Raw genomic sequence first — 27,980 nt, 5'->3', positions numbered from 1 at the left:
GGCACTTGATTAACCACAGGGGTGCAAATTGGTTCTTTCTGGGAACCCAGACATTCAGCCCTCCTGGAAGTGCTGCTTTGTCTTTGTTTCTGCTCCACACAGAGCCAGGCAAGTCACTCGTTGGTGCTTTACTCAAGGCAATTAGCTGTTTTCTGCTGCTTGCAAAGAGATCCCAGCTCTTGCAAATCATGTAGCCATTTCCATGTGACCAGAGCAGGCACAGAGGAGCGGCAGCTGACAGCAGTGTCAGCAGCATCTCTGCCCTGTCCCATCCCTGCTCACGCCTGTACAGCCCCCAGCGCATCACGAGGAAGCGGATAATCGCTGCAGTGCGCAGAAGATTAGCAGCACCGTGCCACTGCTGCTACACTGCGCTATTAATCTGACTTTAAAATGCACCTGAAATGGGCTGTCATCTGCTGGAGCACTCAAACTGAGATAATCAGAACTGCTGGAACATGGGCCTGTATGCCAGGATGGGGTCCGACTGCCAGCACCAGGCAGGCTGGAAGGGGGATCAGCAGTTACGAAACCCAGCTGGATGCTTTCCCACAGGGGCGATCCCATGAGCCCTGTATGGTGGCTGCATATCACAAAGGCATGCAAAATACAAACTAAGATATATCTGTGTTAGCACAGCGATAAAAAATGAATTTGTCTTATCGCCTTGGAATAAACTTTGAGCACAAAGGACGGGAAGTGGATTTCACAGCGTGTGGCTATCCGTGCCCAAGTAACACAACCCGTACCAGAGCCAGCAGGAGGTCGACTCGGTGGCTATTTGCCCAAGCACCGAGGTCGGTTCTGCGCCCGCTGCTCCAGTGCCAGCCACGACGTGCCACCTCCTGCTGTGCCACCCGCCGGCACCACGCCACCAGGACACGTGCCAGGCCACGAGCAAATGCACCTCACTCGGTGCCGTGCTCTGGTCGCCCCGCTCGGACGCAGCCGCTGGCCACAGCTGCCGGTGGGGCCAGGGAGGCACCCGAGAAGCGAAAGCCGAGCGAGAAGGGCGATGGCTGCCAGCCCCCCCGGGCAGCCACGGCCCGTGCAACTAGTCCTGCGCAGGACGGAGCGTCACCCCAGGCACACGTTTCGCCTTTCTGGGGACTCATTAGTCACACGCAGCTGTTGTCTCTGCCCCAGGAGCCTCAGTGGCCTGTGGCGTGACAGGTTTGTGCAGCCCAGGAAGATTACCCAAATTACAATCACGACTTGCAAAGACAACCTTGCAGACTGAGCAAGGCCAAGCCAACGAGGGCAGAACTCTTCACCCATAGCTGCTGCAGCGACACTCTCCAGATCCGAACACCTCAGGGCTAGATGGGAGCATTCAGTTCTCCGGTCTGCCTTCAGTATAAAACCGTCCCTCAGAGTCCAGGGGCTGACAGCGGCATCCGCTTTTATGTGAGAAGATCTATAGATAACTTTATATATCTGCAGATACCTGTATATTTTTATATATCTGCAGGTTCTCGTGACACTACTTTTGTAACCATTCCCTCTTCAGCAGCCTCCAGAAAGCCATGGCTTTGCTAAGAAGCTTTCAGAAGGCACCTTTCCACCACACATCCCAGGACCCGTGTTCTGGTACCGAGGCCGCCTTCCAGCCTCTGCGAGCAGAGCCGAGCGCTGGCGCTGACTCCTCGGCACGTTGCAGTGCCAACCAGCACATCATAAATCAAAGCCACTCAGTGGACAGGGAAACGGCAGCACAGGGTGACAAAGCGAATTGCCGAGGGCCAGGCAGAGGATCAGCAGCAGAGAGGAGAAGGACCAGGTGCACAACGCGGGCTGGAGCCGAGACCCCGGGGCAGCGCCAGCCCCTGCCCGCTGCAGCGCCCATGTGAGCGTGCCGTGTTAGCTCGGTGAAACGCAGCACAGCGCTGTCATCCCCACAACAGCAGCGCAATTAAATGGAAATCATATTCTTGATAATTTGGGGTATTTTTTGCTATGAATGAAGGCTTTCTGAATAAACAAGTTTCAAGATTTCAGCGTTAAATTAAATTAGATCAGATTAGCAGAGGAAATAAGTCTTTACAGTACGAGCAGTTCCTTTGAATTTCACTACCAAATCAGTGAACTAAATGCCATCATTTATCATTAACATCATTAATAAAGCCAGATTCAGGATGCACAGCAAACAAACACCAGCAACATGCCCAATGCTTCCAGAGCCACCAGCACCCCTAGCCCTCGCGTCAGCCCTAGCCCCCTGGGCAGGACACGCACCCACCCTGGAGTCATTTTTCAGTCCCATCTCCGCAGCCCACGGGGCACCCTGGGAGACATGCGGGTGCTTGGTGATGGGGGGATTGCACCATGGGGAACGCAGCCAGCCCGAGCAGCGCTCCCCACTCCTCTGCGCCCCCCAAGGATCCCAGTAACTCAGTTACTGTCTCCATCTGACAATTTGTTTGATGTGAGCAAGTGAAAAGACGTAATTTGTGGAGGTAAAACACAGGTATTATCTCAATGACACATCCCCACAACAGGGAGTGCGCTCCAGTCAATCATGTTCAGAAACTGGTTTCTGTTGCTCTATGGCTTTTTCCTTGTCTCTTGACCTGAATCAAAAAAAAAAAAAAAAAAGAATATGATGTAGGTAGTAGCTAGAAAACTGCCATTTTCCTTGTTAAATGCCCTCACACTGCTCGACCTCATCAAACGGGAACAAGAGCCCTGGAGGAGGCATGCCTGGAGCACCGGGGGCAGCCCCAGGCACAGCCATACGTGGCAGGAGCTGCCCTTTCCCAAAGGAAGGAGCACGACTGCTGTACACCATTTCCCAGCCCGAGCACTGCCAGGGAGAGGAAAACGGACACAGACCCCCGGTTTGATCCTGGACTTGTTATCACCGCACCCCATTTCTCTTGCCTGGCAGTAAACCTCCCTCTTGCTTAACACGCAGGTGAGGAGCAAACCATTCAGCTGATACAGCTGCACTCGATTTTTGGAGCGCTGCTGAAGATCCGATGGACATTCTTCCCACTCCTGAGCTCTCAGTCAAGCCGAGACTGCTGGTCATTATTAACACGTCACCAAGAAGTACAACCCACGTCATCTCAGTGAAAAGAACATCGAGCTCAGCTTTCCAAATTGGAGAGGATTAACACCAAGTTGCTTCTATGAGGAAGGAGCTGTCGTAGTCCTTGGTGTGTGACACTGGTAACATTTGAGAGGAATAAGAGAGGACTGTGTTTGAAAGGAGTGACCTTTGAGTCTTCACAGAGGTTTCATAATACAACCCTAACCTATTCAAGTACCTGCCAAGCCTCTACATCTCTTCTAGGTAGGAGCCTGAGATGCCCCAGCCTTTTACAAGAGGCTTTAAAGATGTGAGGATCTCAAATATCATATGGGCTCAGCTGGCTGTTGCCTGTTTGCTAACTGAGGATAACACTGCACATTATGAGCCCCGCTGGAAATAACGCTCCGGAGATGGAGAGGGACATTTCCCGGCGTGGTGGCCACGGGGCCAGGCCCCGCGGGCTGCCAGAGGCTGGGATCCCACTCAGCAGAGGGAAGAGCAACGACCAGTGGGAGCAGTGCAGCAACTAACAAAATAATTGTCAGGAATAAGCCACACCTGCGTTCCCACACCCAGCGCTGCCCTAATCCTGCTCAGGACGCTGGGCACAGGAGGGCACCAGGCTTCCCGAAGTGCACCCACCCCAGCAGCCAGGCAGGCATGGGGGCACGGCCGCGGGGGCACGGCCGCGGGGACGTGGGGACACCGGTGGTGGTGCGAGGAAGCGGCGCCCCTGAGCCACGGGTGCAGAGCAGCAGGGCGAGGGTCCCCGCAGCGCGCTGGGCAGGATGCTCAGCTCCTGCAGAACACCCTGTCCTTGTGCAAACCAGGACGCCTGGGAGCACACATCCGTAGCCAGATGGTGCCTTTATCGCTCCAGCCATTAAACATCCCTCCCCCCGTTACAACAATATTTGCTTTTAAAAGGCTGATACTCTTTCAATCCTTCTGATTGTCTGCAAACAGCTCCTATTTTGACAAGTTATAAATATAGCAGGAGGAAGGAGATATATAAACCAGCATGGTTTATTACTTCTGAAGCAGAGCTAAAAATAGACCCACGTGGGGTTGCTAAGTCCTCTGGGCAGATGTAATTGTGGATAATCTAGCTTTAAATATGTGAAGGTTGTTTTGATAGCAACAACAACATTTTAACATATGGGACTCGGCAGCACGCAGCAGCAGAGCACGCCGCTGCGCCACGTCCAATGTCTCCTGCAAGCCGCGTTCACATCGCAGAATCCCAGCTGACTGCCTCCGCGTTATAGCTTGGGTTTTTGCATTAATAAACCCAAAAATAAACCCAAATATCTATGGCAAGCCACCAACAGGAAAACCTCTAACCAAACACCAAGCCACGTCTCAGGAGCATCAGTGGAGCTGCGCTGGTTTCCCCACAGAAGACCTGCCCCTAACATTTTATACAAATTCAGCTTACCAGATTGAACAGCTGAAAAACCCCAAGTCCTTACAGCTGACAGCACCTCTCTCTTCCTGGGAAAGGCTCCTCCATCCCGAGCACGCTCTGAAACGTGCTCAGAGGATTGCCGCGCGGGCGCAGGGCTGGGTGTCTCCGGGGGAGGCCGGCAGCGATAACCGCCCTTCCCCGAAGGGGCGCACGGAGCCGTGTGCGCACCGCAGATAGGGAGCGGCGCTGGGGCCGGCTGGATTTGGTAAATCCGCTGCCAGCTCTGGGACCAGCCTGGCTGGCTTCTGCCCTGCTGCCGCCCTGCCCGGGACGGCCCTGGGGCGAGCGCCCCGTGGCTCAGCTGCACCCGCTCGCTGCCCACCCACCCCCCTGCCTCGGCAGTGCCACCCGCACAAGGCGCGTTGTGCAACACGACGCACAGCCCACGGCCCTGCGATGCTGCTCGAGGCAGGGGACCCCGAGCCAAGCATCCAGCCCACGGAGAGATGACGAGCAGCGACCGACCCCTCCAGCCCGTCCTGCCCTGCAGCACCCACGCACCAGCTGCTGGTCTCTGGCTGGCACAGGTTGGGACCGCTCCAGCTACCAAGCAATGGTGGCAGCCCTGGGGCCAAGGGTGCAGCTCCCCACCTGCAAACACTTTGCTCTTGCACACGAAGTTGGTGCCCCCAGCCCAGGGGCAGCCCCCGCAGCCTTGCCCCGTCCTCACTGCAGGGGCGAGGAGAACAAGGGGAGCACCGACCTCCGCCGAGCTGTGCCTCACCAACGCCCCTCAGACCCGTCTCGACTTTTCTTAAATTATATGGTACCTCAGCAAGAGAGCAGCTCTTGTGCCCATTAGGAGTCATTTCTGTCCATAAAGAAAATAGGATATCATTAAGGCTCCCATCTCCCAGGTTGTTTTTCCCTTTAGAAAATGGATGTGATTTTTGACGGCGGCTCTGCTCTCAAACACGGTGTCAGCCAACGTGCCCACGCCCTCCCCGTGCTCCGTGGCACCGCGTGCTGGGCTCCGGCCGGGGGGGACACACTGCCACGTTGAGCTGCCCCTGTCTGTCCCAGAGCCAGAGGTGAGGGCAGACACTGCCTGCTCCAGCACAGGCCCTGCTCTGCCTTATCTTTAGGCACAAAAGAGAGAGAGCAAAGAAACAAACACACACACAATCCAAATCTATTTCTGGCTAAGGACATCCCGAGCACTGCTGGTGCTCGGACTCAGTGCAGCCCACCTGGGGCACCTGCTCGCCATCCCACCCGGCGCCGTGTGTGGAGTGTGCTCGGCAGCAGCGCCCAGCACAGCCCCAGCACGGCCGCGGGGAGCTGCAGCTCCCTGCTGGGGGACGGGGCCGTCCCTATCTCAGCCCCGCAGCCAGCGCTGCCGCGAGGGCAAAGCCCAGATTTCAGAGAAGCGACGGGCGGCTGGGACGGGCCATTTCCAACTACTGGCCCGCACAGCACGGGACCTGCGCCCACCCAGGCACGGCGCTGCCCTTTCCCTTTCCACAGCTCAGGGCACCCAAACTGGCAAGGAAAATGCAGCCGACACTAATTTCTTTGCATGAAAAGCAAATAAAGCAGCAGAAGTGAGAGTTGACTGATGATTCATTCGAGCCACCAGACGCTCTGTCCTACTTTCACCCCATTTTCACTGCTTTCTGCATTCCTCCCTTTAGATTACCAGCTCCCATCTCTGCTTCCTGGTGCTACACGAGCACTCCTCACCCTCGGAGGCAGGGCAGTGTGCACGCAGATACAGCCTGGCAGCACAGGGGCAGCGCTGGCCAGAAGGACGCGCAGGACCCCCAGCAGGAGCCGGAGCAAAGTCCCCACCTGGCTTCTCTTCTCCTAGAGGCCAAGGTGCTCATCCCCACCCGCCCTCTGCTAACATCCCCGAGCAGCCAGGACAGCGAGTGCTGGTGCACACAGCAGCGCAGGACGCGCAGCTGCCGGCTCCCGATGGGCAGAGATCCCCTGCGTGAGGAGGGACCCGGGTGGCCAAGCAGCAGCACCACCCACTGCCCGAGCTTGCTTTGCTTTTATCTGCTCGCAGTCAGAATAAACAGCAGAGAAAAGCCAAATGTTCATGTGTCTGCCGCTGGCCACACACGAGAGGAGGCACCGGGCACGGGCAGAGAGCCACGGCCTGGCCAAGCCTCACGGGCCGGCTCCTGTGGCTGGGCTCAGCCAACACCGCAGCAACCGCTGCATCTGGCTCTGCGTGCACCACGCACTGGGCGAGTACAGAAGGACATGCAAACATTTTCACACATGCCTATCTCCTCTCAGAATAAGAGGATTGAATCGTATTGCTTGGTTTTGGATACAAGCCCAAACCTGTTCAGAGTGGAGCTTTTTATTTTTTTTCTCTTCAAAATTTTGGTGGGTTTTTTGAAAGCACTCTGATTCAGCAAAGGACCCTGACCCTAACGCAGCCTCCCAGGAGCAAAGGCAGAGCAGCTTCTCCAGGGAAGTGTTAAACCAGGCACTGACAGCCAGGATGCTCGGAGCACGTTGCACCCGCTCCCCCACAGACAGCTATGGGCTGGAGACTCCGGGCCAGCACTTCACGTGCTGCGTCCTGAGGAAACGTGCAGGAGGGGAAGAGGGGAAGCAGAAAGCTTGACAGAAAGCATCCGCCCCAGAAACCAGCTCCATCCTTTTTCCACAATCCTCATTAGAAAAAGATTCACTCAGATGCCGCGATCCCGAACACTTGGTTCCCAGCGACCAGACCCCATCCCCGAAGGTCCCAGGTCTCACTTGTCAGCCGCTGTTAGCCCCGCAGCGGCCAGACCTGCTCGCAGCGGAGGACAGCAACACACAAGGGCTCCGACCCTGGGACTTGGGCCGCAGGCAGGGGCTGGCTCTGCCACCGACCCCAAGCAGCCCCAGCCCAGGGGTGGGCGAGGGGACGGGCAGGTGTCTCGCCCACCCCGCAAGGGCAGGATGCGGCCCCTCCGCCGAGTTCCTCAGATTCAGCAGCAGCAATGGAAAGCAGCGATGCTGCATTCCCCCAAGGTTTACGCTGACATTTTTAAGGGATTGCTCCATTTCGGAGTGAAATCTGCTTCCTCACCCCTCGCTGCCATATGAGAGCGCACGAAACGCTGCAAGAACCAAACCAAACAATTGCAAGGGAAAACACAGATGAGTTATGGCTCTGCCGCAGACGGTTTAAGTTTCCAGTGAGACTTTACACAAAACCAGGGGCAAGATTACAGTGAGGTGACCAAAAGAGACGGCCCAGGAGAAGAGCTCGGAAGAGCTGGCCGTGCTGAGACGAGCCACGCGCACGCCAGCAGCGATTACAATAACCGCAGCGGGGCCGGCGGCAGCGGGACGGTGCCGCTCGGGGCCGAGACGAGCGCCCCGGCGGGACGGGGCGGTGCCCCCCGACCCGACCCGCCCCCGCCTGGCCGCGTGCCCCGTGCCCCGCCCCCCCCGCGCCCAGCGGGGAAGTTTGAGCCCCCCCCGCCCCGGCACGGACGGGAAGCCCGGGCACTGCCGCTGCCCCCGGGCCAGCAGGGGGGGGGGGCGGAGCCGGGGAGCGCCTGCACCGGGCGGCGGGGGGGGGCCCGGCCCGGCCCGGCGGAGCCCAGCCCGGCGGAGCGGGGCCCGGCGCCACCTGGCGGCCGCTGCGGGCAGCGCCGCGGGACGGCCGCGGCTGAGCGCCCCCGGCCGGGCCCGGCCTCCCCCCGCCGCCCCTCTCGGAGCGCCCAGCGGCGCCGCCCGGCTCGGGGCCCGTCCGCCAGCCGCAGGCGGGGCCGGGGAGAGGCCGAAGGGCGAGCCCCGCGAGATTCCCGTGGAAACCCCAGCGATCTGGCGCTGAGGAGGGCGGATTTTGAAAACCACCGATCCAGCTGCGGCCGCCCCGCGGCGCACGGGCACCTGCCCCGGGTGGCCCGGGCTGCGCCGCCCCCGCACCGCCCAGCACCCCTCTCCTCAGCCGGCCACAGCAGAGCCAGAAGCCGCAGCAGACGCTGGGCAGCACGCCCGTGTGCGGAGCCCCCCGGCCGCCGGGAGCAGGGCGCCCGGCCCGCGGCGTGCCACGAGCCAACGGGTGCTGCGCACACACGGCGGCGCGGGGACGCGTCCCCTTCTGCCTCGAGGCAGAGAAGAAGAAGATGTAAAAGGCCGACGGGCAAGTTGCAGAGGAGAGGAGGGCGGCAAAGCCGAGCCCTCGCGTGGCTCCTCGCCAGCCCCGGCGGCTGCTGCTGGCCCCGGCTGCCTGCCCGGCTCGGGGCAGGGTCCCCCCGCGGGGCCGTCGCCTCCTGCCGGGAGCCCGGCGGCTGGCTGCTGTGTGCGAGACCTCGGTCCTGCGCGCAGGGACCGCACCGTGTGCGGAGGGGGACGGGGAGGAGCGGCAAAACGCAGAACAGAAATCGCCGGCGCCCTTTAAAGTCTGCCGCAAGCCCCGAGGCGCTGCCAGCCCCAGCGCCCCCAGCAATACCGGCCTCCCCCAGCTGGGCCCCGGCCCCGGCTTCCGAAGGCGTGGGACCTCCGGCAGAGCCCAGAGCAGCAGCACGGAGCTCGTCCAGCGCCTTCCGCAAGCGCTCACCCCGGGCGCTGCAGTTCGCGCACGCAGTTCGCACGCCAGCCCCACGTGATGGGTTTTTCTCTTTCATTTCCGCACCGCAGCTTTAATAATTTCCCCAGCAGCCAGGCTGCTGAGGGGATCACCTCTGGAAGCTTCACTCGGCAGATTCCGCAGCCCAGAAGACAAGCAGTTACAAAACAAAATGAAAAACAAAGCCTGCCTCTGTCTGCTGGAGACAGCTGCTTTTCAGGCACTGCTGGTAGTGGTTTTTTGCAGCGGAGTTGAGGCCCAGCTGTAACGCATGTACTACTACAGCCAGGGTGTAATTGCAAAGCATACATTTGCATGCAATTACCCGTCTTAAAGGTGGTAGTAAAATCAAAGGAATTTACTTGGACACAACCTGCTCTCCAGACCTTGTCCTCACAGGACCTAAGCACATACCTACAAGATTATTGCAATCATCAGTGCAGCTCCTGCCAAGAAACTAAATCACTGCCACATCTCCCCATTAACACAGCTCTGGCCCATCAAATATTAAAGAGCCTCAAGCTTGGACACAGCTCATTTTACGAAGGTCAGGGCAATCTCATCTCTTTGCACCTTCATATTCTGCCACCATTCCCACTATCAGATGAGCATCACATGCTCTTCCATGTGAGGTTTAGCTGCGCACGTGCTAACTCGCAGTGGTTGGTGTACAAGGCTCCTCTGTTCCACACAGACGTGATTGCATTGTGATTTTTGCTTTATAAGGATAAAGCAAGAAGTGATTCTTTGCCTGAAGGTGTAACTTAATTTATAGATTTTTTTTTAAAAATACTTGCTGGTTTCTCTTTACATCCTACTGATGATACCAAAGAAAAACTAATCAGAACCCAGAGGGCTGAGGAGAAACCAGCAGACGAAGGGTCTCTGAGCGAAGGACAGCCCCTGAGCAGCTCGTTGCTGCAGCCTTGGGAAGAACTGATGCTCATCCTCATCCCACCGCAGCTCCCCACCCTGTGCTGGCCCCAGGATGTCCTGGTCCAGGGCAGCACCCAGACAAGGAGCTCGGGAGCCCTGGGGCTGGGGGGCATCTGCAGGAACCTGCCTGGCCCCCGGGAACCCTGCATTTAACCTGCACCTCAGGTGAGAGTGCAAATCAGCTGAGTAAGATCACCAGGCCCAGGGCTGCTTTTGGATATGCAAAGTTCCTTTGATATGATTATTTTTTTGCCTGGGGTTACATTCAGGCTTCAGAAGTGGATTTATCTGCAGTCTGGCTCCGCTCTCCCCTTCCTGGGAAGCATGACCTGCGCTGTGGAGCCTGAGCGTGTCCTACAAGCTCTGCTGGCAGCCGTACCCCGAGGGGCACCGACAGCACCGCGGGTCTGGGAGCTGCTGCCTGCCCTCTGCAGGTACTGCAGGTGGCACGAGAAGAAACGGCAGCAGCGAGCCAACACACGGAGGGCTGCTTCTGGGCTCGACGCCCTTTTTGAGCTTTCACATGGAGTAGGTAAAGAGTAAAGAAAAAAAAATACAGAAAAAAAAGAGTGTGGTGGAATTGGCCTGTGCCAGAATCCCACGCCTGCACATGTCAAATCCTGCTCCCAGTCTCCATTTCGCAGCTCCTTGGTGCTGGTGCCGCTGCTGGCAGCCCCAGGCCCCGTTTCAGGCTCCCAGCAGCGCTCCCCTCCCCACGCTCCCCAGGGACAGGCACCCCAACCCACACCCCAACACCTCCACAGCCCGCTCCTGCCCACCGCCAGGGCCGCCTTGCTCCCGCGCAGACTTCGCGGCACTTCGCAGACTTCCCGAGAGCAGCCCCTGGCCATGCACGGTGGGAATCTGAGCATCTGAGCTCCCTCCAGAGCAGCCCCCTGCTCGCCACAGAGCCACAAACCCCACGCTCCCCTTCCCCACCACGCCGAGCAGCCTTCGCAGAGCCGGGGCCCCGCTGCCAGGTGCGCTTTGCAGCGGGACCGCGGCACGAGGCGGGGGCACGGCGCGAGCTGAGCTGCCGGCCAGGAGGGCACAGCCAGCCGGGCACGGCGAGACCCGGACTCACCAGAGCTTCCTGGGCATTGCGGAGGCCGAGCAGCAAAGGCGGCAGCTCAGAGCCCCCCCGCTGCACAGAGATGCTCGGTCTTCTGCGGCGCGTTTGCTCGCCAGTTGTACCTGCAGGTACGTCCCGGCGCTTCCTTCACCAGAATTAGGACGAGCGAATCCCTGGCCGAGATGCCAGGGCTCTCTGTCTCCCTCCTCCTCCGATGCTCCCCCTCTGCAATGTCTACTCATGCTCTCCAGTTTCAAGTCCCTCAGACATATTCATGGTTGCCATAGGAACTAATGAAAACCAAATTAAAAAAAATAAAAGGGAGAGAGATAGAGGGAAGAACTGCTTTGAAGCTGCGGTGCCACCTGTGCGTTTGAGTTCATTATCACGACCAGCAGACGCAGCAGGCAGGCAGCAGCCCCGCAGCCCTGCTCCTTGCTAGCGCCCTCCTGCTACCGCGCTCGGTTTCACCAGACGCCGGCGCCGCGGGGACGCAGGGACACGCAGCCGCCCTGGTGCTCCCCATGGGGGGCTCGCTGCCCCAGGAAGGCTGCCCGGGAGCCAGCAGTGAGGGGACCACGGTGGGGACCCTGCAGCGCCCCGCTGCACCGGGGTCCCCTCTGCAGCCAAAGGCTCCGGGCCACAACCAGCAGCCACTCGCTGTTCCGCCTCCGCCAGCTTTCCACAAGTCAATATTGATGTTTGCAGCACGCACGAGGCTTCTTGAAGTGCTCCTTGGCTTGTAGGAAGCAGCTTGTCTTTTTGTTAACAAGTTACAGAGCAGGGAAAATTGCCTACGCCTGGTATCCTAGCCAGAAGGCTGCAGTAATAAAAAGAGGGCGTTAGAAACCAAAACTACTTTTTTTATTTTAAGGGCTTTTACAAATATCTAATGTGGCTCTGGCTGGGCCCCAATTACAGAAACATTTAATGATGCAATCTGTCCACAAAGCAGAAGCGTTGAGAGGTTGTGGAAAGCATCAGCTGCAAATGCCGGGGATGGAACAACTCCAGGGGACGCTCAGCTGAGCAAACGCGCGGCTCGGGCTGGCAGGCGAGGCCGGGCAGCTGGCGGCCCTGCTCGCGACAGGGACCGGAGATGGGGGAAAGGAGCTCCTGCTCCACGGAAAAGCTTATCGCTTGGAGGGGTCACTGGTTTTGTGTAAGTGACAGCACTGGGACCAGAAGGGAAGACACAGCAGCCCAGGGCACGGCTCCCGGCTGCAAACTCACCCTCGCAGCAGGAGGCCAGGCCGAGCCAGGCTGTGCTGGGCCGTGCTGTGGGTCCCTCTGCAGCCACAGGCACCCCCCGCTCCCCAGGGGCTGCAGCTCAGCACGGCTCTGGCAGCATTTCATGAGCGTTTAAAATCATCTCTCAGCCATGCCTTTGAAGTAAGCGTTTTCATTCCTCTATCGTGCTCCGAGAGGCTTTGCAGGCACACAAAAATCCATTTCCCCATGAGAAATTCATCTCCCCGCACTCCTGGGGGAGGAGAGAAGCACAGCTCCCAGGTCCTCTCCCTGCCGACAGCAGGAGCTGATGCGACCCCGGCCATAACTGAAGGCACCGGGAGAGGGGACTCCGGGCAGATGTCGCATTGCCGAGCGTGGAAAACAAAGCGAGTGCTGGAGCCTGCACAGCCTTGTGTTATGTCATATCCGTGTTTGGGGGCAGGTGACACATTTCAGCAGCAAAGATCGTTCGCTATCACCAAAAGCGCATTATGTAGGGAAAAAACTCAACATCAGCAGCTGCCCCAGATACCTGCTGGCCTCAGGCAGGAGCGATGCTGGTGGGGAGCAGCCGGGGCTGAGCATCACTGAGCTCACCGCGAGCTGCCCAGGCACAGCTCGCAACGCAGCCCCAGCCCTGCAGCCCCCCAGAGCCACGGGTGCCCCCCAGCTCCCCACACCTCGCCACCTCTCCCAGGGTTGGACCCCAGCACCCGCTGCGGGCAGGAGCTGCGGTGCACCACAGTCTGAGCAGGCAGCCGTGCATGGGCATTAATTGCCCCACACGGTTGGCAAAGAAGTTTAAACACATTTCTGCAGCAGAACTGCTGCACAGGCCCTGAAAAATAAGTAATAAATAAATAAAACAGGGCAGCAGCGTTCATGGCACAGCTAAATCCTTCCCAGCACCATGGGAAAAAGAAAACTCACCAAGATGCCCCCCCCCATGCTCCTGAAAGCTGTAAACGTCGATTTAAACTTCTCATTAGTTCGGTGAAAGCCTGAGCAATGAGCTTAGTAACAGCATTTCTGTTGTGCTATTTACAAAGGGCATTTTACAGGCTTATTCAAGCAGCAGGTTCCCCGAAGGCTTTCTGTATACTTTTCCATTAATGAATAATTTGCACAAGTAATGATTATAAAGGGAAACTGCATGAGCAGTTACCCACACGTATTACCTTGAACTCAAGGGAGGCTTGGCCAGAATATTTCTATATTAGCACACAGTAGCGTTAACAGTGCTGGGAGCCGCAGGAGTGCTTGCAATGGAAAATCCCTGGCTCGGGAAGCGGGAGGGAGGCACAGCATGGGCAGGGCCCGGCGTGAGAGGCATCCCTGGTGCCACAGGAGGAGGTTGTTTCCTTTAATGCTGAAACCTCCTGGAAAGCCACGGCTGCGCTGATAGAAGACAATTCCCCGGCAAAGCATCAAGTCACTGGGATGCTCAGGGGCTGTCTGGGTGGAGCTGGCTCAGACCCCCTGCTCTGAACAAATTCCATCTTCAAGCGTATTTTCTGGAACAAGCACAGCTTTCGCAGCCACACTGCCCACTGCCCTCACACCTGCCGAGGGGCCGGGCAGCAGCCCCCTGCCGGGCGGGGGGTCCCGCACGCCTCAGCCCACCTCCCTGCAGGCGCGGGATCTGCCCCGCGGCCGCTGTCCTGGGCAGCGCCACCCTCGTGCCGTCAGATCTCAGCAGGTCTGCGGCAAGCCCGAGGCAGCCCCGCAGAGCGGCACCACCACCCCGGGGACCCCACGGACAGGGACAGCCGGCGCTCCGCCAGCAGCCCACGGGGAACAGCAGGGTAAGGGGCACCGCACACCCTATATCCCACCGGGAGCTGCCCCCTCCCAAAACTGTGAGATCCAAATCCCAACCAGAGCGAACCCAGACCTTGCTGATGTTACAGCCAGCAGCCTGCCCTGCCAGCTCCCATTCCCATCCCTCCAAGTCCAACATCCTGTGAATTCCACCATGCGTGCCTGAAACCCGCTAAAAATACAGCATGCATATCATCCTGTTCACCATAACCACTCGCTGCATGCATCACCTCAGACTGTAAGGAGCAGGGGCTGTGTGACGCGCACAGAAACAGCCCCTCGAGCAGGCAGACAGGGAGGGGACAGACACACCGCCCTGCCCGGCTCCGCTCTGCCCAGGCCGGTGCCGCGGGGACGGGCACAGGCACAGCGCGGGGCTGGCACCGAGAGCCCCCGGCTGTGGTACAGCCACCCTGACCTGCCCCGTGTATGGGGGTGGGTTCAGTTGGCTGCTTGGTTTTTAAGGGCAGGGCATCCTCCCTCTGCTCTAGGCCATCACTGGCCACCGTGCATGTCACAGGAGAGTGGCTTTATAAGAGAAAATTGTGGTACTCACTTCATCTTCAGGCTGGCGAGCATTGTCTTGTCGATCCTGGGGAGAGAGCAGAGCAGTGCGTTACTGGTGATGGTACAGCGACACGGGTTGTCCGGCCTCGGGACCCATCCTCCTCAGGTGTCCACGTTCACCTGAGGACCCGAGGAACGAAGCCCGTCCCTTGCCTCCCCGGCCAGCTTGTTCCTGTGTTTCCCCCTTAGCTCTACTCAAGGTCTGGCTCTCCCATCACACTCCCAAATTCATTTATCCACATCCAAGCCCTTCCATGTAGCCCTGATCCCAAGCCTCCCAGAAAGCACGGATTTAATGAGGACAGACCCGAGACAACGCAGGTGCACCAGAACATCGCCCCTGACCCCGCAGCCCAGCCCTGCAGCCTTACAAGAAGCACGGTCCCACGGGTGAGGACTCCAGGCGCAGCAAGGCACACGACCTTTAGAGCTGACCGGGCTGCCCCACTGCGTGAGCACGGGTCCGTGCCTGGCCCCGCAGCGCTGCCCCGGCCCCGCACCTCGCCCAGCCCAGGTGCCCGCACTCGCTGCGAGCACCCGCAGCCGCCCCGAGCCCTGGAGCTGGAGCAGCGCAGGGCAGCCCGGCCGGCTGCTGCGGGGCTGGGATCCCAAGCCGCATCGCTTCTGTATTTAGCACTGGTAATAAGCGCCTGTCTCCACAGAATTATTATGGTTAAAAGCCATATTAATATTAATTAATGCAAATCATAGTAATGTCTCAAAGTGCAAAATTATGTCTTTTGACAGTAACTGCAAATTCTGTGTTGTCTGCTACATGGTGCACCAAAAAAAAAAAAAAAAAAAAAACCAAACCAAACCAAACCAACAGAACACTACTGGTTTCTGCATTGCGATCACAGAAAACACTGCAAGGCCGCAGAAATGCGTTTTCCCCTGCACCAGCAGCCGTACCTCCCCCTGCTCCCGGGCTGGGCGGGTGGCGCAGTGGGGCCAGGTCCCGCGCGCCCTGCCACAGGCTGGGCTGTGCCGGCACCGGGGGTCCTGCCTGGCACGTTCATGCTGCCCGTGGGCAAAGCCACCGCGCTCCCCGCGCCTCCTGGCCCCTGCCCTGCTCTGTCTGCTGCAGGGGCAGAGCCCCAAACCTGCGGGAGCTCCTCTGTGGCTGAGGAGCACCGGGTGAGCCCGGAGGCACCCAGGTCAGCGGGGGGCTCCCCGCCCGCAGCACAGACTGAAGCTGTCGCCCCTTCCATCCTTGCGGGCCCCCCACCAGCATCTGCCCGTGCTCACGGCTTCCAGAGACCTGGCACACTGCCGCTCGTACACAGACCCGGGTCAGCTGCTACTAGTGCTTAATATTTAACCAGCCTGCCTACAGATCTTGTTGAACATTAAGTCGGGCTGAACGCTGAAGCATGCTGCTGAGATATCTGCTGCTGAGCTCTGTAATGGGGCCAGCGAGCTGGGGGACGGGGGCACTGGGGACGGCTCCTGCAGGCCCGCGCCGGCAGCGGGGCTGTGCCCAGCGGTTTGGGTTCCGTCAGGAAGGAAGCATGAGAAGAAAAATCAGTTGCTGTTATTTTGCCTCACGGAGAGAGAAGGAAAAAAAAAAAAGAAAAAAAAAAGAAGAAGAAAGAATACAAGAAAGAAAACCCTCAGCTGGGGAAACCGCAGTTGCGAGATGACTAAACTGAGCGAGCAGCGTGGTCAGGCCCTCGCAGCGCTCCCCTCCCGAGGTGGGGCGATGTGAAACAGCGCACGCCCCCGGCTCTCCTCCCCACAGCACAGACCTCGGGGCGTCTCTGCCCCCTGGACCCAGGAGCAGCGCCCAGGAGGACGGAGCTGCCGACGCAGCTGGGCCTCCCCGCAGAGGGGCTGAGGCCGTGCCGTGGCTGGGCACAGGGCCCGGCGGCAGCCCCCCGCAGGCTCTGCGCTCCCCAGCCAGCGGCCCGGCACCTACCGGGGTGACACCGACCGCGGCACCACACCCCTGGCTGCCCGTCGCCACGTCCGCGCTGCGTTCAGCCCCGGCCACCCCGGGACAGGCACGCTGCTCCTGCGGCCCCGTGGGAACAGATGCAGCCGGCAGAGAGAAAAATAACAACAACTCACACGCAGCTCGGGGCTGGAAATAGCAACTACAGCCCATAGAAAGAGGTGCCTGGGTGTGCCCGGCCACCCCTCGTGCTTATTCACCAGGTTTCCACAGGAAGGGCGTGTCGGCCGCAAACCCGAAATGACTGTGAGAAGATGAAGAGGTGCAGGTACACGGCCGCGGCAGGCTGCTGCCTTGCCAGTAAAACTCCAGAAGGGCTGCGGGATGGCGCGGAGCTGGGGGACGCTGCAAGGAGAGGCTGGCACAGGCACACAGCATGCCCCTGCCGCGGCTGCAGGCCCTGCGCGCACTGAGGACGGCGGCGCTGCACGCACTGCGAGCCGGCCGGCTCCAGGCACCGCACGGGCACTCTGCAGGGAACACACGGCTGCGAGGGGCATCTTCCTGACGGGACCCCTGGGAATTTGTTTGCCAGCCTCACCTGGGACCTTCCCAGCAGCACATGGGGAATAGGGCTTCTCCCATACCCATAACCTTTATTTATCACTACACAGAACCCGATCCTGACATTTTTTTTAAAAAAAGTCAGCACCCTGCTTCCCCCATCAGCCAGCCCTCAGTACTCCAGCGGCAGCACAGCCGTGTAACAGCCAGCAGATGACACTTTTCCTGTGTTACTCTCTGGTTAGCTGTTATCTCTTCCCTGCAACTGCCACAGCAGAGAAGAACAAATAAGCGAAGCCTGGATTACCCCAAACTCCCTGCAAAGGTGAAGGTAAGGGCTCCAGTCTGCACTTGTGCCACTCGATTGCAGCTGAGGAAGTGGTCAGCAAACAGCAGCTCAAGGGGTGAGCCCAGCGTGGTCAGGGCCCCAGAGCCGGCGCTCCGAAAGGCAGTGGCAAGGGGCCAGGCATCCCCGAAGCTGACGTTTCTTTGCACCACAAAACAAGCCCAAGTTTTACAAACCTGATTTACAAACAAGTTAATTAGCGTGCTTTCTTCCAATCTTTATACCAAGGAAAAAAATCCAGCAAAATGCTCGACTTAGGGCACACACATTGCCAGAAGACTTTGCTGACACTTGACAAGCTTGCTGCCGTCCCACATCACATCTCAGTTACTCAGCATTTCCCCCAGAACGTTTCGAGCAGCTCGGCTCAAAAGCCACCGGCACCAGCGCTCCTCCCAAAACCGCCGGTGCCTATCGGGCTGCCCAGCCCCGGAGCCAGCAGCAGCGGGCAGCCGCCAAACACAGCCTGCAGAGCCGCCGGGCACGGCGAGGTAGAACGTCCTCCTGCCCGACTGCAAACATCCAAATAACCTCCACGTTGTCAGTGCATCCTTCAGTTCCCAGGCCTGATCATACAGCGGAAAAGCGAAGGAAGGGCAGAGGAAGAAAAGTGCCATTTTCTTAAAATCTTTCCCTATAGATCAACACATCTCTGAGAAAAAGGGACACAAACACCAAACAGCCCTGCCGAGCTCAGGGTGCAGGTGGCCACCGCGGTGCTCTGTGCAAGGACGGGAGGTGCGGGGATGACCCAGGGAGGCACCGACAGCCCCGGCACCTGCCTTATGCCGGGTGAGAGCACTCCATGGGCTGCAAGGTGCCGGAGGTGGCTGCAAGCACCGCTGCCTGGGCAGGGCAGGGTGGGCAGCGCGTCCCACGCAGCAAGGCAGGAGGAGAGGGAAGATCCCCAGGGTGCCCGTGGGGGTGCCGTGCCCACTGGTGCTCACCCACCACGAGCCCCACAGGTGCTTCCCCGGGCACCGCAGCACCCTCCCCTTGGCGCCGCGCTGGGCTCCCCAGGGGCACCAGGAGAAGCGCGTCCTGCCCGGCGTTCACGCGGTGTGCTCGGCCCCGCGCAGCGAGCAGGGCTGTGCCGGCAGGGCCCCGCAGTGCTTCCTCACCCAAATGGCCCCGGAGAAGCCAAAGAGGGAAGAAAAGCCGCGAGCGAGCAGGGTGCTGAAGCGAAAGCCACCCACCAGCCATAGCCGCCGAAGGAGACGCTGCGCTTTCTGTGGAACATGGTGGCTGCTCGGCGCCGCCGGGTGCCGCGGGCAGGGGGACGCAGCAGGGCGGGCAGCACGCCCGCACGGCACAGCCACCGCGGCGCTTCCCGGCAGCGCCTGCTGCGCCGGGGCGGGGGACCCCGACACCTCCAGGTCAGCCGCCTCTTGCCGAGGCGCATGCACACACACACCAAAAAAAGTCATTTCCTTTTTTTTTTTTTTTTTTTTGGCCTCAGGCTTTTCACAACCTTACACTGCAAATATCGTATTTCTCCTAACGGCAGGAGCCGCACGGCACCATGCGGCGGGCCCCGGTGCAGGGCATCCCGCTCACAGGCACCAACCAACGTCTCCCGACCACAGGCGGCTTTCGCACCTGCTGCTCCTGGAGCTGCAGGGCTGTCTCACTGGGGGATCCTGACCCACCTGTGCAGTTCATGGGAAATCCCACCAAAAACACTGAATCCGAAGAATTAAAAACCCCACTGCCTCTTCTCTTGCAGAAAAGAACTCCCCAGCAAATTCTGCTGCAGCTCCCACCCGGCAGCACCACCCATGGGGGCTGTCCCAGCCCGTTCCACCTGGCCACCAGGCAGCTGCCACCTGGGTTTTCTCTCCTTGGGCTGCTCACCAGCTCCGGTACAACCGCAGCGTGCGTCTGCAGCCTGACCACTACCAAAAAAACACAGTCCTTGAACAACCAGGCTTCGGAAAAGCCATTTAAATGCAAATACTGACCTCTAGCTGGGTCGCAGCTTCCATAAATTACAAAGTCCCAAGAAAACAAGCGGCTGTCCTGACAGCACTCGGGCACGGCGGGCGCAGCACAGCCCGTGCTGGAGGCAAGACGGGCGGCTGTGCCACGGCCCCTGGGCACCCACAGCCCGCACGGTTGACGTGAGCACCCGCCCTGTACTGCAGTGAGGCAGCACAGCCCGATGCTCACAGAGAGCATCCCCTCGGCCTGGGGCGGCCGGGCAGTGGGGGCTGGCGTAGCTCCCAGGGACTGCCAGCAGTCAGGCTCTCCTCCGAGCACCCAAGAGCGTTACATCAAGAGGCATTTGGATTCTGTCTGATGTGTGAAAAAAGGGGGGGAACTAGAGGGCTGGAGAGAGAAATAACATCCAGGGAAAAAGCTATGATTGAAATCCAGCCATTCCAACTCCCACTTTCCTGCCCACAGCAATCTCTCCTGAAGGGGATGAAATATGATGGAAATCCTTTGCATTTTAGAGCTCTTAAGGACATTTACAAAAAAAAAATAATCCAAAATATGCTGCTTGCTTGAATGCTGCAATTTAGGTACCATGAAGCATTTGGAGAACACATTTGTGAGGAGCACATTCGCTTCCAACCTCATACTCCACATTAAACCTTTGCAACAGCAGCAGCAGCACGTTATCTGTTCCCTTCAGCTTCCCCTAGATCACGTCTCTTACACACACACCAGTGGATTTCTGCCCAGCTCTCCTCAGCTGCTCACAATTTCCACGCCTGAACATAACAGCAGGGAGCTTCCCCGCATGGCTGAGCTCTGCACTGCATCACAACAACACAGCTGCAGCAGCTCCAGCACACCCTGCAAATACCGGTGCAGCGGCAGGTAGTGACAGCAGCAGTAGGAAGCATCAACCTATAGCCGCGTCACACCAGAAGCAGCTTGGAAAGCAAGGGAAAGCAGGCAGCTCTTCATTTAAAAGCATGCTCTTGCAGTGCCGTAAGCACCAATTAGTGCATCTCGCCCTGCCACTTCAGTCCCCGTGTGAACTCGCTGGCTCAGAGCCGTAGGAGGCATCGCGTAAACAGCGAGGGCTGCAGGGAAGCGGTGCAGCGAGTGCCGGGCAGCCCAGGGGGGCCCGCAGCAGCCACATGTCATTTTTTTTTGAATATTAGTTTAGAGGCCTCTACATTCAGCAGTCAAACCAACGCCGGCAGGTCTTCGCCACACCTCCTCTGTGGGACAGCGCTCCCCCCACACCCCCGGCACCGTGTCAGCCCCGGCCAGTGAGGACAGGGACAAGGAGAGCTCTGTGCAGGGCCCACCCCACCCCGCCTGCAGGGAGCCCCGGATCCCATGCTCCCACCCCAGGAGTCCTGTGAAAAATACAGATCCACGGAAATGGGCATTTCGGCCAAGCAGAGCTCAGAGTCATCCCAGCAAGGCAATCCAAGCTGGCAGGGCTGCGCCAGCCGCCCTGTTCCAGCCACATCGCATCAGACCCGCGAGCATCCTGCGCCCCCATGGCACGCTACCCGCGCACGGAGCGGGGCCGCAGCAGCGCCTGCCCCAGGCAGGAGGCCACGAGGCACCTGCCAGCACCGTGTCGCCTGCTGGAGCACGGCCAGAGCAGTTCGTCTGCAGTGACATTCATTCTCTTGCTTTGCCTCTTCCCTCCGAGGTATTTCACACAGTTGGGCTCAAACACCAGAGGAAAAGAAGGAAAACTCCTCCTTTCAGAGCAGATGCAGCCAAATCATAATTGATCAGCCAAACCTAGGAAACAAAAGCCTGGGGGAAGATGCCTCCTTGGTACCATCTGCATGAGACAAAATTAAAATTTCCCAAGGGGTCTCTGACAAAACCAGGAGAGCACATCGCGCCTGACTCACCACCGAGGCCCAGATCTGCTCCACTCCAGACTTGAGGCCGTGAGCGCTGCGTCCCTGCCCCCTGCCTTTGGAGAGGACGAGGGAGGTGCTGTGCAGCTGGCAGCAGTGAATCAAGTTGTTAACAAGCACACGAATAAAGCCAAGCTCTCCTGGCGCACCAGGCATCGCAGCTACCTGGCACGCACCCCGTCCTGCCCCCCCGAGCTGCTGCCATCTGCTCGGTGCCGCGGGGGCCTCGCAGGCAGGAGGTGCCCGAGGTCTGGGTGGCTCCATCGTGCACACCAAGCATGCACAACAAAGGAGCAAGACAGGGGAGGGAGCAAGAGGCTGCGGTAATAACAGCATGCTGACAAGTGCGTGGCATTAAAGCTTTATGAGCACAAACTGCGGGGTTGCGGTGCTGTTTACAAGAGGCAGTACGCTGCCAGCGCGCGCTGGAGCCGATGGCCGCAGCAGGCAGCCCTCCCCGGGGCCATGGAGCCGTGCCTCCCGTGCCCAGCTGCGGGCGGTGACGTGGAGGGGCTGCGCCGTTGAGGCTGAGACCTGTGGAGGGGGCAGCTCAGAGTGGCACCAGCCCCAAAACCTTCATGGATGGAGAGCCTGGGTCTGAGGGGCCTGGGGACAGCAGTACGGGGGCGCAGCAGCCAGGCCGCCTGGTTCCAGCGCGGCTGCAGCCTGCAGGGCGCTTTGCAGCGTGGGGCACAAACCCCACCAGCCGCTCCAGGCCCACAGAGAGGTGATCCGGCAGCTGCTGCAGGCTAGAGGCAGACCAGATTTTAGATACAAAAAATAGAAAAATAGGAACTGCGACTGCTGGTGAGATGCTCAGGAGGCAGCACAGGGTGCTCGTACGGCTCCTCAGCACGGACGGTGCTACCCGGGCGAGGGACAAGCACCCGGCGCGGGCAGGGCAGGGCTGGCACCGCGTCCCTGCAGGCATCGTCTCGGCAGCAAACAGCCCACGCAGCCAGAGACGAGTTCTGCCCAGGAAGGGCAGCATAATCCTTTCCTTTGTTGTTTGGGCTAAGAGAGACTGATTGCATCATTAGTGTTTTAATATTGTATGCGGTGCACTGAGGGTATTCATCTTTCCATTATGATTCTAAGGAAGGTTGTGGGCACCCAGAAATATTAGATTTTGCCCTGGCAGGAAGAACACGCTGTGCATATCATCAGCCTCGACATACACAGCAAAGGAAAACAGAGTCCGAATTAATTCTGACTCAGTACACGGAGTATTTTTAACAGTGTTTTCTCTCCTTTGTGATAAAGTAAAATGAAGAGAGGAACTCAAAGCCTAGAACAGCAGCTTCCCACAAGCCAGGGTTTTAAACCTTGCTTTCCAAGGTAGCTGTTTCCTGCTCGATAGCCCACAGGTCTGCACCATTAACCAGCTGCCACGGCGCTCTCGCTGCTGCTGAAACCAATGGCAAGCAGGGGGGGAGCGCTGCTCGTCCCCCCGAGGCGACCTCTGGTACCCGGCAGCCAGACACGGAGACCCCCAGGGGAGCACCGGCACCTGCGGCAGCCACGGGGCCGCTCGCTGCGGCCGTCAGGCGGAGCTGCCCTGTGCTCGTCAGGAGCAGAAGGCAGCGACCGGGGAGGGACGGAGCCGCGCAGCCTGTTTATCTAAAACCCGTTTGTTAAACTCATTAGAGAAGGCTCATTACGTCTGGGGTTTAACTGGGAGGACCAGCCTGCAAAACAGAGCAACAACTGCGCACACACGCACACAGGAATGGAGAGCCGATTCCCAGCAAAATGCTCAACTGGCCGTAAAACAAAGAGGAAGTTCAGCATGTAAATTATTGGCTGCCTTTCTTACACGCTTAAAAGGCTGCTCTGTTTCGAGTACCCCCGGCCTAAGGAATAGACGACAGGGAGAAAACACCCGCTGGAAGTGCCCGGAGGGGGAGATGGAGGCCGTGCCGGCACCCCCCGGCCGTGCAGCCGGGGCTGCGTGGGCGTGCGAGCGGCCTGGCACAGGGCACCAGCCCCGGCACGGACGGAGGTGCCCAGGGCCGGGTTCGCGGAGCTCATTTTCCACCTGCACCATTCCCGTGTGGACAGCAGATGGAGTGCGGGGCGAGGCCCACGGGTCTCGCCCCTGCAGGCGCTGAGGCCCCACACAACTCGGCACAGCCCACGCTCCAGCACAGCTGCCACGTTTCTGAGGCCATTCTCTGCAGCTGACAGCTCAGAGGCTCGGCCCGGCACCCCGAGCGATGCGACTGCCTGTTGTCCGTTCTATCAAAGTGGCTTTGAAGTGCTCTTCGAAGCAGCCACCACCCAACGCATCGCCCTGCAGGCAGCTGCAGCAGCAGTGAGCTTGGCCTAGCCCAGAGCTTGCCCCAGGCACGTTCCCAGTGGCCCGGGCGGCTCCCCGGGCACTTGGCCGGTGCACCTCAGCAGCTGGTGTGTCCCAGCATCACCCGGCCCCACTCTTCACTGCAGACGGGCGCTGCTCACAGCACCGTGATCAGACGAGACACACGCCATCGCACAGACCCCCGGTCTCTCAGTAATTAGTCCTGGTCCGCTATGAATTCGAACCTCTTGGCGCATGGAGTAGCTGGTTTTCTCAGGCTCATGCATTTCAGATCTCCATCTTGCTAGCGAGGAGATGAAATTCCCCACAGAAAGTCTCCCTTTAGGAAGGACCAGCTCAAACACACGGACGTGCTGCGTGTCCGTCCCTACCCCCCAGCTGCAGCACCCCCCGCCCATCTCAGCCCCCAGGAGGATGCCTCAGACAAGCAGCAGCCCCCTGCGCCCACGGGCAGCGCCTCCCCGGGGCATCCAGCACAAAGCTTTCTGCACCCGCACACGCAAGCATCGTGCGAGGGAAGCCCACGTGCAGGCTGCTGGCGGCGCCCGCCGGTCCCCGTGTAGGGCAGGGCAGGGCAGGGCAGGCACCGCTGCCACCACGTCCCCGCCGTGCAGCCACACAGTGGCCCCAGTGCCACAAGGAGCAGAGCTCCTCCATTTGCCCAGCGGTTCGTGACCTTGCTGAGGGAGGACATGTTAGGGCAAAACCTGACAGACCCCAACTCCTGCTGTTCTCCCCCAAATTGTCCTGGTGCCCATAGCGCGGGGAGGGGCCGCGCAGCAGCACGAGAGCCGGCCGAGGGAAACCGTGAGCGTCCGGCCCAGTTCAGACAGCCGGCCAGGAGCGGTGCGCCACCAGCCTGTGAAGAAACTGTGGCAAGACAGAAAACTGCTTACACTGAAAACCAGGACTGGCAAAATGCGGGGTGGGAGGGAAGCACAGGCTTAGATAGACCCGCGCGTGTTTTGGCTAGGAACGAGGAGGTTTATGAGCTTTAACACAAAGAACCTCTGGAACAGCTCCCTGCTAACAGAACTAAGGCAACGGCCCGCAGCGGCGCTCAGCACCCTCACGAAGCCGTCCCACGGGGCGCTGCCACAGCAGCGGGGAGTCCGCGGGTGCCCTCGCTCCGCACCGCCGGCCCTCGCAGCAGCCCCGCGCCTGCCGCGCTCCCCGAACCCCCCGAGCAGATGGCTAAGGAGCGACTGCCTGGAGCCAAGATGCGCTGGCACCGGGTCGGGTGTAGGCAGCAATCAGCACTCAGATTCAAGGCCAAACTTGTGCAGGGCTCCATCTAAACATTGCAAACAAGACACACCAGATTTGGACACAAGCTTGTCAAAACCTTGCTAGATCTTGCCAACATCACCTGTATTTTTCCACCATTTTGGGTGGGTTTTGCGATATCTGGGCTAGATTCAAATCAGAACCAAGAAACAGCTCTTTCTGGCTTGGCATCCAACTTGGAGGCAGATGTTAAGTCTGAGCAGGGATTCATCTACTCCCGTGAAACTGCAGAGAGGTCTGGGGAGAAGGAGCTGTTTTTAGCTCCTGGAAAAAATTCCTCTTGGTAGTGTTGCTGTTGAAGTCCTGTTCCTGTTTCCACAGCAGCCACTAATGACAAACAGAGCAGCCCGACGCCAGGTAGAGGAGAGGCAGCAGAAGCAGATGGGCTCTGAGCAGCCCCCAGGACCCTGCTACCACACAGATAGGCTTAGCGGTGAAGGAGGAAGGAAGGAAGGAAGGATGATAAAACAGATATCAGCAAAGGGGAGCAGCTTTGCTGCTACGGGCATCATGAACTGCCCTTTGGGAAGAATCAGCAGCAAAGGGAGAAAGAAATATTTGTTAAAGCTGGTGCACGCCAAGAGTGAGCCTGCCGTCTGGAATCACACTTCTTGTTGAATCTGAATTTAGACTCACTGGCTCGTTTCCAACCCTCAATACATCACTCCGTGTGGACAGATATCATGTCCCTTGTGCTGCTAAAGCAACAAGCAATCTTTAATAAAACAGCAGAGGCTGGAGCCTGCAAAAGATGAGGAAATAAGACAGTAGCCAGCAGGATTCATCTCATGTCCTGCATACACCAGGGATGCAAACGACAGGCTCGCGCAGCCCTTATCAGCCCCGCTGTCAGCTCCCACACCGGGCTGCCACTCGCGCTCTGCCTGCAGAGATGAGCAGGATAAAGAGAAACGCGGTGCTCTGCCCCTGCCTGCTGAGCAGACATGGTGCTTTCTTGTCTGGCAGAGATAAGCAAGAGATCTTGCTCAAAAGCAGAGGGGAGGAGGGTTACCCCAGCAAAGCCCTGGGCTAACGAAGGGACGCGGTCAGAACAATCTCTTCCCATGTCCTATTTCTGTCAAATGTACAGAACATCGCGGGCTCCTTGGCAAATGAGGTGCCCTGCTGAAGGCAGGAGTGCAACCTTCCCCCCCAGCCCCACCAGCAGTGGGGCAAACACCAGCCATCACAATCCCCCGAAGACAGGTACAAGCAGAGCACTGGAAAGCTCTCTGGAGTTGCCTCCTTTGAATTTTCAGTATTTAACAAAAGCCCTGGCAGTCACCCCGCCGAGACACCGCCACACGCGGGCACACAGCTCGCACGTTCCTGACGAGCAGGATATTCCCCTGTCCCCATGCCTGACACAGAAAGCCTACGTGCCTGGAGTAGTCCTTACATATTTAAATGCGAACAGAAACCAAGAATTGTAAGGCATTTTAACAATAGATCTCCCAGCTGTGCCTCACATTTACATCCAGGCAAGCCCATCCAGGGTAAAAACAAGGACAAATACAGATTTAAATATTTTCTGTTACAGGCTCACCACGCTTGCCTATATTCCAGTCCCCACACGCTATTTAAACATTGCTGTACGTTGTGACAGCAGTTCAGATTTAGAGAGATTCAGAAGCATCTTACCTTGATTTTCTGGCTGGTCTCTCTGTGCAAGATTAACACGGCGAGCATCAGCGCCGGATAAACGCAGGGAAAGGGAATTTCTCCACCCCACGGCAGCCCCGAAGCGCAGCTGCAGCTATCGCAGCGCTGCTGCTGAGGACTGCGCCCAGCTCCGCTCACCTCGCGGCGAGGCACGGCCGCGGCCACGACCAGGAGGGGCTGGCGGCCGCGCTGCGCAGAGCGGGGTGCGGGGCACAGCTGCGCGCCCGCAGCCCCCCGGTGCCGCACGCCTCGCCCCCCCGGCACCGAGCTCGGGGCTGGGGCCCGGGGCCAAGTCCCTGCCCCACGGGGAGGACGAGGTGCGGAGGCAGCGGGCTTTCGGCAGGGTTCGCAGCTGGCGCTCACCGGGGGCTTCTGCAGCGCCGCTGGGGTGACAGCCACCGGCGAAAGCTGGGGGTCGTACCCAGCCAGCCTCCCTGGGGCTTTCAGGGCAAAAGGGCTGGTGGGGGGGAGGTAGGGAGGTTACTGGAGGGGGAAGGAAAAAAAAAAAAAAAAAAGAGAAAAAAACCTTTGGATTCAACTGCAAAACAGACTTCAGCCTTTATGTGTGAGCCCTTTCATCTGCTATGGCTGAATTGAAGACAGACACAGGCTGGGACCAGGCAAGAGTTTCCAGGGCTAAAATCTGGATCCACTGAACTGGAAGGCAGAATTCCTATTCCAGGCAATGGGGACGGGTTTAGGGCCACCCTTCCTGCTTCGCAGGGCACTTGCCACAGCACCACATTCCTGTTACCCAGCAGAACCCATAGGATGCCCCTGGACCTTCATCACACGCTGCGTCACTCTGGTTCCACTGGGTTCTAAAGAGATTTAGTGAAGCCAATGGAAGTCCCATTTCTGGCACCACTGACATCTGTTTAACAGCAATAAATCCCAGGGAAGTGATTTCAGCTATGAGGCCGCCCAGCGCGGGGCTCGCAGCTCCCTGTGCCACGTCCTGCCCCTGCCCCCCGCCCCCCGCCGTGCCGGTTCCCACCGGGGCGCAGCAGCGACGTGTGGGGGGAGGCCCCTGCTGGCATCAGGTCAGCGAGAACCACGCCGCGGGTGGAAACCACAGCGGCCTCTGCCCCCCAGCTCTGCCCTCTGCTGCAAGCCCCATACCCAGCGTGGTGCCCCCCAGCAGCGGGCACAGGAACACTTCCAGCATCCCGGCCCAAATGAGCGCAAAAGATACAAGAGCGTGACATCAAAGCACAGCGTGGGCGTCCCGCAGCGTGCTGTTGGAGCAAAATGTCCCACAGGACCTGCCTGCAGGGCGCTGTGCTGCTACTGCCCCGCACGGCGGTGTGTTTGTGGTACCAGGACAAGAAAAAAGCCCCCAGGGAACGGGCTGCATGCTCTCATCCCTCCTTAAGTGCTGCTCGAGTGAGACCGAGGAGCACACT

The 27,980-nt window shown here is 59.0% G+C and overlaps 1 protein-coding gene across 7 annotated transcripts in view; it reads right to left on the bottom strand.

Annotated features, from left to right (window-relative positions):
- The window catches only part of RAP1GAP2 (RAP1 GTPase activating protein 2), an 84,189-nt gene that overhangs the window by 47,147 nt on the left and 9,062 nt on the right, over window positions 1-27,980 (bottom strand). For 3 of the 7 annotated variants that reach the window (XM_066979512.1, XM_066979510.1, XM_048074151.2), the window contains exon 3: window positions 14,649-14,684. In XM_066979512.1, coding sequence (XP_066835613.1) covers window positions 14,649-14,671 — 23 coding nt within the window. In that variant the 5' untranslated portion in view covers window positions 14,672-14,684. Of the gene's footprint in view, window positions 1-4,472; window positions 4,625-14,648; window positions 14,685-18,659; window positions 18,881-26,553; window positions 26,743-27,980 lie in introns of those variants that run through there. The other 4 variants (XM_048074146.2, XM_048074147.2, XM_048074152.2 and 1 more) reach the window with 3 other exon arrangements.

Source organism: Anser cygnoides, chromosome 18 (assembly GCF_040182565.1).
Source record: "Anser cygnoides isolate HZ-2024a breed goose chromosome 18, Taihu_goose_T2T_genome, whole genome shotgun sequence".
Lineage (NCBI taxonomy): Eukaryota > Metazoa > Chordata > Aves > Anseriformes > Anatidae > Anser > Anser cygnoides.
The sequence above is the reverse complement of the archived record's forward strand: the minus strand, read 5'-3'. Positions and strand labels throughout refer to the sequence as shown.